Source organism: Cupressus sempervirens, chromosome 11, assembly GCF_028749045.1.
Source record: "Cupressus sempervirens isolate cs-2001-9-10 chromosome 11, ASM2874904v1, whole genome shotgun sequence".
Lineage (NCBI taxonomy): Eukaryota > Viridiplantae > Streptophyta > Pinopsida > Cupressales > Cupressaceae > Cupressus > Cupressus sempervirens.
The window spans coordinates 199,970,499-199,983,558 of NC_143128.1; the positions used below are offsets into that span (position 1 = coordinate 199,970,499).

Here is a 13,060-nt window from a genome sequence, read left to right on the forward strand (position 1 = left end):
ACCCTTTCAAAAGAGATTTGGAGGACCTTCTAGGCTCACCTTTGGCAAGGTCTTCGACAAAAGAGTGTTTGGAAGATGGAGAAATAGAAGGAACCAACACTACACAAGATTTGACAACAATCCAGTTTGGGGGGAGCAAGCTTGAAACCCCTTCTAAGGGGAAAGGGAAAACCCCAGCTTTCATGGGCTCCTCAACAACAGGGGGGGGGACCATAAGCTTAAGGAAGGTGATATAAGAGAGTTAGTTTTCTCCCCTCTAAGGATAGTAAAGGCCTCGCAGGATGAGATAGCGGCTAGAGTAATGGCAAGCATTGATAATATGGATAAGGAGATGAGCCCCTCTTCATCTTAGGAGGATAATGGGGAATGGGAAGTGCAAAAAAAGAAGAAAAAGGGAGGGAGAAAACTAGATATTGGAGTTTCAGGAACAACAGGAAGACCATCAAGCAGAGTTACCAGGACAAAGCAAACTGCTAGAGATGTAGCCAGTGGTAAACAACTTACACTAGAGACAGTAACAAAAGGTAAGAAATGAAACTCCTTTCATGGAATATAAGGGGATTGGATAATCCCCAGAAGCAGTATGCTCTCAAGCAACTAATATCTCAGGAAAAAATAGACTGTGTTAATTAAAGAGACAAAAATGTCTAGCTCAAATTTTGATAAAATTGCCAGCTATATCTGGCTAGGGGTGGGGTATATACATAGGGATTCAGATGGAGCTTTGGGGGGAATTTCTACCATGTGGAATCTAAACTCGTTGAAGGGCTATGAGATTTGGAAGGAAAAAAACTTTATAATTACTCATTTCCAATCGAATAGTCACAACTAGAAACTAATTAATATCTATGCACCTAATAGCAGATTAGGGAGGAGGGAAATGTATGACAATTTGATAAGGATATCTGAAACTATGATGGAGGAGAAATGGATGTGTATGGGTGATTTCAATACCCCTCTTTACCATTCAGAGAAGAGGGGAGGCAACAGAGAATGTCAGGAGAGCTTGCAAGATCTAAGTGAATTTACAGGGAAGCTAGACTTCATGAATGTGGAGTTGAGGGGTAACCCATACACCTGGACTAATAATAGGAAAGGCGAAGATCTCATTCAAGTTAGGCTGGATAGATTATTACTATCAGGAAATTGGAATAGCATGGGCAACTCCTACTTGGAAAATCTCAACAGAACGATATCTGACCACTCACCCATTTTATTCCATTGGGAGGATGGCTATAAAGGGGGAAAGAAACCTTTCAGATATGAAATAATGTGGGAATCACATTCGAAATTCAAAGATAAGATTCAAGAGTGGTGAAATATAAGAATAGAGGGTACTGCAATGTACAAACTTACCCAAAAACTAGATAATATTTGAACAAATGTCAGAGCTTGGGCTAAAAGTTCATTTGGGGATCTATTTAAAGGTAAAGGAGAAGTAGAGGAAAAGCTAAAAAAACTCCAAGGGGCTATTGCAGAAGGGAATAACTCGGAGGAGAATATTCAGGGGGAGGAAAAACTTAGAAGGAGGTGGAAAGAGATCCTGGAAAAGGAGGAAATTTTATGGAAACAAAGATCCAGAATCCAATGGCTGGAGGAAGGGGATAAAAATACCACCTTCTTCCACAGATATGCTTCTAACCACAAAAGAAGAAACACTATCTCAAAAATAAGTGAAGGAGGAAGGGTATTAAAAGAGCAGGAGGACACAGAGAGACTTGTGGTTGATCACTTCAGTAAGGTGCTTAAGGAAGATAACCTTGCTGGGAACCAGGTGATCAGGAGAAGTCTGATTAATTCAATCCCAAGGAGTATAAGAGAAGAGGAAAATGACTGGATCCTTGGTAAGATCTCGGAAGAGGAAGTGAAAAAGGCAGTGTTCTCAATGAAAGCTTTTAAGGCCCCGGGCCCTAATGGCTTCCTAACTGCTTTCTTCCAACATTTCTAGGAGGTGATCAAAACTGAAGTTATTTGGGCGACTAGGGATTTCTTCAGAACTGGCAAAATTCTACAGAGCATAAATAAAACCTTTATTGCACTTGTTCCTAAAAATTCCAATCCTCTGAATTTGAATGATTTTAGACCTATAAGTCTATGTAATACTCTTTACAAGGTCTTTGCCAAGGTTTTAGTGAACAGATTAAAGCCTTTATTGGAAAAAATTATTGTTAGTCCTCAGAAGGGGTTTGTGCCAGGAAGGCAGATCCTTGATGCGACTATTTCAACCCATGAGGTTATCCATTCAATGGAAAAGAGCAGGCAACCTAGAATGGCATTCAAGTTAGACATTTCCAAAGCTTATGATAAGGTGAAGTGAGACTTCCTTCAGGATGTACTAGAAAGAATTGGATTTAACAATAGGATTATAAACCTGATCATGTTGATGGTGAGCTCAGTGCAGTACTTTGTCCTTCTAAATGGGTCCCCATGGGGTAACATAATGACAGGAAAAGGCTTAAGACAGGGCAACCCCCTCTCACCTTACCTATTTATCATGGGTGCTAAAGTCTTGGGAAGGTCATTCTATAAATTAGCTGATTCGAGCTGCATTAAAGGTGTGAAACCAGCCACTAATGCTGAAGTTGAGGTTATTCAGCAATTTGTGGATGACACCTTCCTATTTGGAGAATCTTCAATCATGGAAGCTGAAGCCTGGAAAATTATTTTACATAATTATGAAGAAATCTTAGGGCAACGGGTGAACTACCATAAAAGCAAGATTTATTTCTTTAACACTGATCCTTCACTTCAAAGAAGGATTAGGAAAATCTTGGATTGCCAAACTGCTTGCCTCCTAGACACTTATTTAGGCCTCCCCCTCACTACCAAGGAGGTGTCTAATGAATTTTGGAATTTGATAGTGGAGAGAATTCAAAAGAAGCTTGCAGGTTGGAAAGGGAAGATATTAAACAATGCTGGAAAACTTCAACTGATTGCTGCTGCCCTTCAGGGAATCCCTATTTATTTCCTATCCATATTTAAGATTAATCTTAATATGGTCAAGAAAATTGAGAGAATTCAAAGGAATTTCCTGTGGTCAGGGACTGAAGAGAAAAATAAATTGAATTTGGTCAATTGGGAGAAGGTGTGTAAACCAAAAGCTAAGGGGGGCTTGGGATTAGAAGAATGAAAGACCTTAATAAATCTCTCCTTACCAAAATTGGATGGAGACTGGCAGAAGGAAACATGAGGTGGGGAAATATTATGAAAGCTAAATATTTGTCTAATACCTCCTTTCGGTGGAACCTGTATAATAATGACCTCCCAAGTGGTTCAAAGATCTGGCAGAACATTATTAGAAATAGAGGACTACTAAGAGAAGGATTGAGGTGGATTATGGGCAATGGCTTCAACATAAGGTTTTGGGAAGACAGGTGGACGGAGGGGAAACCGCTAGCTTTAAGTAAATTCAGTGGTTTAAAGGAACTCCTTAAAGAGGACATAGGGGTTAGAGTGGGAGACTACATTGATCAGGGGAGGAGATGGAAGAAGCTATTGAAGGAGGATTATCTGTGGGAGATAAGTATTCTCATAGAGGAACTAGAAGAACTAATAAAGGAACAAAGGATCCCAATGCTGCCATAGGAAGATGTTTTAGCTTGGGATTTAACTCCGACTGGGAACTTCACTGTCAAATCTACTTATAGCCTAATGTTCAGTAAGGAACTATGCCCAACTATGTGGAGTAAGGTATGGATCAGTAACCTTATACCTAAGATTAATTTCTTTTGGTGGACGGTTCAACATGGAAAAATCCTAACAATCGATAATTTGAAAAAAAGAGGATTCTACATAACAAACCGTTGCTGCCTTTGTGAACAAAAGGAAGAAAGTATTTACCACCTTTTCATTGAATGTCAATTTGCGGTTGACATCTGGACTAAGGTTTAGGAAAGATTGGGGTGGTATGGGTCATGAAAGACAACTTGGGATAGTTTGTGGATAATTGGGATTGCCCATTCCATCATCCAAGACTAATCCTCTTATGGAAGTTTATCCCACCATATGTATGCTGGCACATATGGAAAGAAAGGAATAACATGATATTTAGGGGAGAAAATAGGACGGTTGAAGTGGTTTTTGGAATGATGAACAAACTGTTGAAGGAAAATATAAGAGTAGCTAAATACAAGATGCCAAAGGAGGAACCCAGAAGACTAGAAGGCATTGTGGCTAAGAATTGGGGTTGTCAAGAGGACTTCTTCCTTTTTGATAGCTCTACTAGGAGGAGGAGACAATAGACAATATGGAGACCACCCACCATCACACAATATAAACTAAATTTTGACGGAGCTGCGAAAGGAGGACAGGGAGTGGCTGGTGGTGTGCTGAGAGACATGAATGGTGATGTTCTATTGGTTTATGCTAGCCAGGTGGGGATTGGTAGCAATAATGTGGCTGAAGCTATGGCGTTATTATGGGGTCTTCAACTCTCTAGGGAAAGAAACATTTTAGAGTTAACTATAGAAGGGGACTCCAAACTGGTGATCGATTGGGTAAAGGGGGAGGCAAAATTGGGATGGAAGATTAGAAATATCATCTTGGATATTTAAAATATATTGGAGGAAATAAGAATGGTCCACTTGCAACATATCTACCAGGAGGGTAATCAAGTAGCAGACGTTGCGGCTGCCATGGGGTTTAACGTTAGGGCAATCATGTGCTGGGAAAATTTAGTTGATATCAATGAAAATCTAAGGATGTTGATATTCAAGGAAAAAGGCGGCAGAATTCAAAATGACGATTACTAAATTTAAAAGTAAGGCCAATTTTGGCGAAATGGAGAACTTTGTCACTAAATTTAACTTTAGAGTTTTGGAAATAAGAGACAGACGTGGCCATACAAATGACAAGTGGAGTAATTACGAATTAAGAAGTTTGTCTTTTCGCAATTATGGTAACTCGGGGCAAGCTTCGAATCACTTCCCAAATGGAAGTGCGATAGATATGATGGATTAGGATGTCAAAAATCGACGAGAAGAGAATATTAGGTTTTTTAATACCCACGAATCTCATAATAAGATGTTATGGGATTCTGGTGCTTATCATACACAGGTCTGTAATTTCGATCCCTATTCCCCCAAAGGATTAAAGCAAGAGAGCAACCACAGAGAATTGGAAAGCGATAAAGTTTTGATGCATATTTCTGAGGAAGAGAGGCAGGATAGTGGTGAAATTAATATGGGAGGTGATCTAAATCAGTTGGAACCAATGAGACTTGAGAACTTCAAGGATAGGATGGCGACTTGGTATCTCCTGAAGGAAGGGGGTTTTTCACCATATATGTTGTCCATGGTTGGGCATGATGAAAATTGTGCGTTACAATTTGTGAATAATTGGGATGATAGGAAGGTCACAATCAATGGCATTACTTTTCAAGTCACAGAGGAGGTTATTGCCATGGCAACAGGACTCACAATGAAGGGGAAAAAGTGGAAAAAAGTCACCAAAGTCTCGGATGAGAATAGCATGAAAAGCTTCTTTGCAGAGAATGAGGAGCCGGTTTGCTACAGAGGAGGGTTTAAAAGGGATACGCTACCTGAGCCCTGGGATGATGTGTGTCTGGTTTTGATGAAGTATCTCACCCTAGAAGGCAGGTTTGGAGTGTGCTATTACTATCATTTTCCCTTGTTGAATCATTTTAGAAATAGGGATTTCATTTCCATTCTATTTTTTCTTCTACATTCTCTTGAGGATATGATTAAGGATGTTAAGGAAAAAAAAAGTAAAGGCCTAAACTTCACCATTATTCATCAGGGGTTAATTTTCCGTTTGTATCAGTTTCACTTAGCTTTATGTCCCCCCAAAGAGGTTGTTGTGGAAAACCCCAGCCATAGTAGGATTTCCCCCCTGAGCTCTAATACGGGGACAAAAATCCATACTCCTAGGCCATCTCCTAGTAAGGATACCAAGAAAAAGAAAAAACTTGACATAGCCATAAAACAAAAGGGAAGCAAGAAATTAAAAGTTGATAAGGTGGTTGACGTTGTTGGAGAGGATTTTGGTGAAGATATTGGGGGAAAAGCAAGAAGAAGGTCTAGTAGGCTAGCTCAGTCCCAGGCTAGGGGTAAGCAGAAGTCAATTAGATACCCTATTGAGGAAGTTGAAGATGATAGTTGTGACATAAGGGAGGAGGAAAGCATTTCCAACTCTAAAAAGGATGATGGTAATGAGGAGGGGGGAAAAAGTTTCAATTCTAGGAACATTTTCATGGATGACACTCAAACTCAAGTGCCAGATGGCAAAGAAAGGAATACTGAGACAACCCATGTTTCAGCTAGTTTCTCACTTAAACCCCTTACTTTTTGTGATGAGACGAGAAAAAAGGATAATTCCCCAATTACCATTTCTTCCCCTGTTAAGGAAAATTCGAAGATTTCTTCTAACCCACAGGTGCTGTAGGATAAACCAAAGGGACAGAAAATGAAGGAGGTTGCTGCTACAAAGGTCAAGGAGCATAAAGAGGAGAAGGTGACGGTGGAGGAGCATTACAGAAACTTGGAGGAAAGAGTCAAAGCTTTGGAGGAGGAGTTTTTCACCTTCTCCAAGTTTGGACTTAAAGTTACTCATGCTGTTGCAACTACCCTCCAATTGCTGGCACAGGAGAAGGAGGAAGCTGGCTTGGACATGGAGGACAATAAATTACTCTTTAAGTTCCTTGCTAACGATTGGGCCCAAATTCTTCTTCATGCAAGAGGAAAAGGGAAAAAAGAAATCTAAGTCTTTTTTAATTTCTGTTCAGTTATGGGGTCCATGGATCCAAAGACTTTATATATTGTTATGACAGTTATAGTTTTGTCGGTTATCAGCTGTAATTATGTTTTTATTAGGCCTGGGTGCCTTGTTGGACTTTGGTTAGTTGCTAGGGTTCCTTTCAGGTTCTAGCTCTCTTGTTTTAGGTTCTTATCTTTGACTACTGGTTCTCATGTTCTTTTTGTTTGTTTTTGCTACTGGTTGGTAATGTGTTGGTTACCAACCTTTTGATTGTTAAGGGCCGACCCCCTTGCTTTTGGTCGCTTTTAATTTCAAAAACATAAATGTATATTGGTGTATTTAAATATTGATATTAATTTCAATTTCCAAAATATTAATATGACTTATATATAAGTTTAATATTAATATATATTTTTCCTTTAATTCATAATGCAACTAGAGATAAAATTATAAATTTAATTTGGTTATTTATAATTTCTCTCATTAAGTCAGATACTTATTAACTAAATAATTACAAAGTGAACTCTACCACAACTTCTCTTAAAATATAATAAAATTCTAAATATTTATTTATTAACTCCCCTCTTGTGTTAATAATTATAAAATCATTTATATGCAATTAAGAGTTTAATTAAACTTAAATAATCACTAATACTAATATTCACTTTATAACTAGATGGATAATATTTATTTAATTTTATAAATTAATAAATTTTTAATTTTATTTATTTTTAAATAAATAAATATGAAAATTAAACTATATAAAATAAAAATACACATGCAATTAGTATTTCGCATGTCTTTGATCTCTCAAATTATGCAACCATACTATACTTAGTTTTTTTTTTTCTATTTTTAGCATATTAGTTTTCAGATGCAACCATACTATACTTAGCTTCTATTTTTAGCATATTTGTTTTCACATGCATGTTACCATACTATACTTAGCTTTCTATTTTTAACATATTTGTTTTCACATGCATGTAACCATATTATACTTAGCTTTCTATATTTTGCATTTTTGTTTTCACATGCATGTAACCATACTATACTTAGTTTTCATTTTTAGCATATTTGTTTTCACATGCATGTATACACGTGTTTTCCTCTCAATTAATCTTTTGCTTTCTAAATAAATATTGCAAATAAATTATTTTAGATGTTGAGAAGAATATTCATCTATATTTAGAAAATTTATGATAATCACGTAGTTTTAACGACAAATTTAAAGTTGAAACCCTAACTATTCAATTTATTATTATTTTTTCGATTTTCAATAATCAAATTTCCATGATATTAGAAAGGGGTTTATAAGAATACAATCATAATAATTTTCTACAGTTTTTTTCTATTATTCTCCTTAGTCAAGTTTTATTGATTAACAAGTTTTCTTTTTTTTTAAATCTACAACATAATTCTTTATTCAAAAATTAATACAATAAATTAATAAGCAATATGCAAACACCCAGGAAGATGTGAAGTCGACAGATCTTTCAATAAAATTCTATAATGGGTTTTCAAACCCTACCTCAAAATCACAGCTAAAATCTAAGAGAATCTGTGAATGCATGCAAATTCAAACCCTCTGAAACTTTCAACAATTATATTGATCTAATTTTGAATTTTCGCTTCTCAAAACCTTTGTAATTGTAAAATGAGCTCTAAATCTCTAATAAAGAGTTCTCTCCTAAATTGGGGCTCTGATTGTGCAATCACAAGAGGGAACTCATTGATCAATTACTCTTTATTACTTTATTACCTTTTACTTTTTCATGCACAACCCTTTTTAGATATTTAATTACAAAATATCTTAATTTAAATAATTAGCTTTCTTTCTTTAATTAATTTTTGAAGTGTTTTTAATAATATTTATTAATTTAATTAATAACATTATTAAGAGTTTATTATTAAAATAAAACTCCTAAATAATTTTTATTAAATTAAATAAATATAACTACAACACAATTAGAACTATAACTTTATCTTTAAATTTCATTCTTTTATATTTTATTTTCCTCTAGTTTATTAATTAGTATAAGCACTAGTTAAAGCATAGATTATTAGTTAAATTAATAATAATAATCAAAGCTTATTGTTTAAATGCAACTCTAATTTAACTATTATTAAATAAATAATTATAATAAAATAATATTAAATCTGTAATATTTTAATTATCTCTTTGTCCAACTTCTCAAGTTAGACTTTTTAATTAAATATTTTAAATTGAAGTACATATTTAATTAATTATATAAATTAATTAAATATCATCATATTCTAATTTCTCTTTAACCAATTTTTAAAATTTAGACTTCTAAATTCAGATTAATATTTTTAAATTAAGGCACATATTTAATTGGTTTTTTAATCAATTAAATATTCTCATACTTTAATATTTTCTTTTTAAATCAAATAATATTTAATAATTCTCAATATTATATGATTAACTGAAATATTATAATTAAATCATTTACCAAATAAATTACATAGTGAAATCCACATAAAAGCAACATTACCAAAAAAGACCGAAACTCAAAATCAAATAGCACAGACAAAGATAAACTCACAGGTTTTAAAAAGGGTGAAAAAAAGTCAGTTACGAGTCCTCCTTGCAAGACAACTATTTAGGCCATGGTTGGGATTGGACCTGAACATTATCTCCCCATTCTTATTATTGAGTTATTGTGATAGGGCACGCTCATCTTAGTAATTCAGGGAAGTTGATGCCCAGTACCTGCAATCTTGTATAAAAGATGAGCATGTACATGTGCGTGTGTGTGTGTGTGTGTGTGTGTGTGTGTGTGTGTGTGTGTGAGAGAGAGAGAGAGAGAGAGAGAGAGCTAAATAGGCAATTGCAGAGAGTGGTACATCGTGTAGATCCTGACTAGCAAGTGACTACAACTCCTTTAACCACATCAAACACGACAAGCAAAAAGATAAAATAGACACATACACCATATACATGCAAGTATGGGGTAAGTACTATAATAAGTTTTGAGTACAAATCATCACATATTTAAATATGGAAAGCTCATCATTATGAATATAAAACACTCATCATTTGATATTATCTAGAAAATAATCATATTCACTAAGAACCATTAAAGCATCATTAATGCAGTTGTAATCATAATCATCAATCAACATGTGAAATATAATCAACTAAGTAATTCTTTATTGATATACATGTAATCCAAGTCATGAAATATTTTCATAATTATAAATCCAATACCCTTGAAACTAACACATGCATGAAATAGGCATAAACATAGTTTGGTAAATATAATGGAAAATTAAACTATGGTTGGGCACTACACAGAATCTACACCAATTGTTTGTTCTCACTACCCAACTACAACAATTATTCTTGAACATTTGTTTTTCTCTAAAACAATTAATGTACAAAAAATAGTATGACTTGTACAAAGATATAAGGTGCCTACTTTCACACCTTTTGCTACTACAAGGGAACCTTTTGAAACCTTCCATTTTTTATCATTAAAAGCAATCATGCAATTGTTGAAGTTGATAAAAGATCAACCCCACAGCTCCCAAGAATCACTACATACAAAAACCTGTCATAGAAAGAGAGAAGCAAAAAGTTATGGAGGCAGGAATTGCAAGATCCATAGATGAGACATTCTTGATGAGCAAAAAACGAATTGCTAATATCAATAATGAATTAATCTCAATTAAATGTTACAATGAGAGATCATCCTTATAAAGGAGATCAAAACCCTAAAAAGGTCTACCCTAGGTTGCATCATAATAATTAATAAAATAATTAATCATTAGATGCCTAAAGTTTAGCTTAAGTGAATTAGAGTTAATTAGGGAATATCTAATTACTCTAACACCCACTTTAAGATAAACTTAGGGAGTAGCTAAAAACCTAGAAACTATTACAGAAAATAGAAATGGGTCCTGACAAACAAGGCCTGATGAGGTACCCAAGCACAACCAAATCTCTTAAAAGAACACCTGCATGCATAACCCTGTCATATGGATGAAGCAAAGAACAGAGGCAAGGAAAAATCAAGGAGACCAAAAAGCCAGATCCATCTTATGGACATGCAAAGAGCAATATCTCATATAATCCAATAAGTGAATCAATAAAATACAAAGAGGTGAATTCTTATAAAGGAATCACGAAACTCGAAAAGGGAAACTAAAGCCTAAAAAAGCTAGGGTTGCACAATATAATTAATAAAATATTAATTATATGCACCTACAAGATAGCTTAAGAAAACTAGAGTAATAGGCAACTTAATTAATTAAATCAGAGTGATTTAATTAATAAGTTAGAACAAATAATTACTCTAACACCCCCCCTTAAGCGAAGCTTGGGAGGAAGCTAACCTAGCACAGCTATGAAAGAGAATTGGGTCCCGGCAACAAGGCCAGATCAGGTACCCAATCACAACAAAATCTCTATAAAGAGGAGAAATAGAGAAAACCACATGGGAAAAACTCTACTCCAAAAAGAGATGGAAAACATGCTAAAAGAAACTAGTGAAGGACTGAAGAAGCCTCCAAACTAGGGAATGTCCCAGAAGATAGGAACAAAGATGATCATGTAGAACACCACTGAAGCATGTAGAAGCTGCAAAGCTCTGTCAAAAGTAACTGCTGATCTGAAAGACCTCCACTGAAATAGAACCTGACCAGGTAGAGAAAACTATAATCTGCATCGAATCAGGAGGCACACAAAGGCAAACAACTAAACTCGAAGATACAGATGGCATGAAACACTAAAGCCTGAAGAGTTGATCAATCGAACCAATGAAGCATGAGAAACAACAAAAGAACCCCCCCTAATGTAGACAAGGGTGAGGTGATAGGAACCTGAAAAGTGGGCCAAAAGAACGGCATGTCAAGGAACCAGGATCAAGATGCACAAAATAGTACATGTGTGTGTACTGAGGTGATCAATCTCAGACACGTCATGAGGCTAATGTCACGGAAGGGACACTCACTAGACAAAGGAAGATGGCAAACAAAGGCAAAAACATCAACCCCCCATGGCACTTTTATCAAAGTAGTGCATGTACACTAAGGCACGAGATATAATGAATCCCAAGAATACAGTAATCTGTATGAGTGTCCTCAGATGACACTACTCGAATCAGAAGGCAAACAAAGGCAAACAACTGAAACGAAAATACAGATGCAGTATGGCACTTTATCTCAGTGTGTTGCATAAAGATGCTTACAATGAATATCAACAATGATCAGAAAAAACATAAGGCTGAAACAATAGAAGGTAGAGCCCAAAACGAAGCAACTGAAGCAACAAAATCGATCCCCGGACCTGAAACAAACAAGATATCCACCAGAATACTAAAACGCAAAAGACTAAATAGGATGTGCCTGGAACAGAATCTGGAACAACAACCAGCATCACTGGAAAGATCACAGAAAGAGATTTCCAGCGATATAAAGAAGTCCAAAATCAGAGATCGGAAGCTCAAGATACGCCTCCCGGAGTGCAAAACAGAACATCCGGCTTTGACTGCCAAAATAGGCAACCAAACTGTATCAAAACTCAAAAAAGCTTGCACAAATATCTCCGTCTTGGAACCAGCTTTCGGGCACATTTTTCGGATTGAAAAAATACGTCTGTATGCTCAAGTTACGGAGAAAAAACTCCAGGGCCTCTGAAAATGAAAAAAATTATTATTTTTTAAATAAAAAAAAATAAAAAAATAAAGAACCTCCACCACCACCGCATCGTTGGCGGAGCGGAGGCTGGGTGGTGGGAGGGCAGAGTGGAGGCCGCCACGGGCGGGGCTGCGGCGGGGCCGCGGCGGGCCGCTAGCGGACCGCCAGCGGTGACCGCTAGCGACTCCGCTGCGGTTTCTTAACCGCGACGGTTTAAAACAGCCGCAAAATAAATTTTTTGCAATTTTGTTATGATTTTCGCCTCATACTGCGTGCAGGGGGCCGTACGGCCCTGTCGGACAAAAAAAATTGCCTCCCAAACCAACGGTGTCCAAAATGGACAAATTTTATATGGATTTTGACTGCAAATGGCCTTTCGGATTCAATGGAAGTGTCCGTTTGAGCCCAAAGTGCCCCAAAATTATTATTTTTTAAAGTTGTCCGTATGGCCTCCCACTACTCCGAAAATCACAGCTTTTGAAACGCTTCAACAAACCACGAATAGCGAGCAACAAGCTAGCTCTGATACCATGTTAGATTAGGTGAAAAACTAATCTCCCAAGAACACCTGCATGCATAACCCTGTCACATGGATGAAGCAAAGAACAGAGGCAAGGAAAAATCAAGGAGGCCAAAAAGCCAGATCCATCTTATGGACATGCAAAGAGCAATATCTCATATAATCCAA

The 13,060-nt window shown here is 36.2% G+C and overlaps 1 protein-coding gene across 1 annotated transcript; it reads left to right on the forward strand.

Annotated features, from left to right (window-relative positions):
* The first annotated feature begins 913 nt into the window (after window positions 1-913).
* On the forward strand, window positions 914-1,948 carry LOC149528874 (uncharacterized). Its single transcript, XM_089808081.1, has 2 exons — window positions 914-1,160; window positions 1,428-1,948. Exons 1-2 carry the CDS (start codon window positions 914-916, stop codon window positions 1,946-1,948), a joined length of 768 nt encoding a protein of 255 aa, XP_089664207.1.
* The last annotated feature ends 11,112 nt before the right edge of the window (window positions 1,949-13,060 follow it).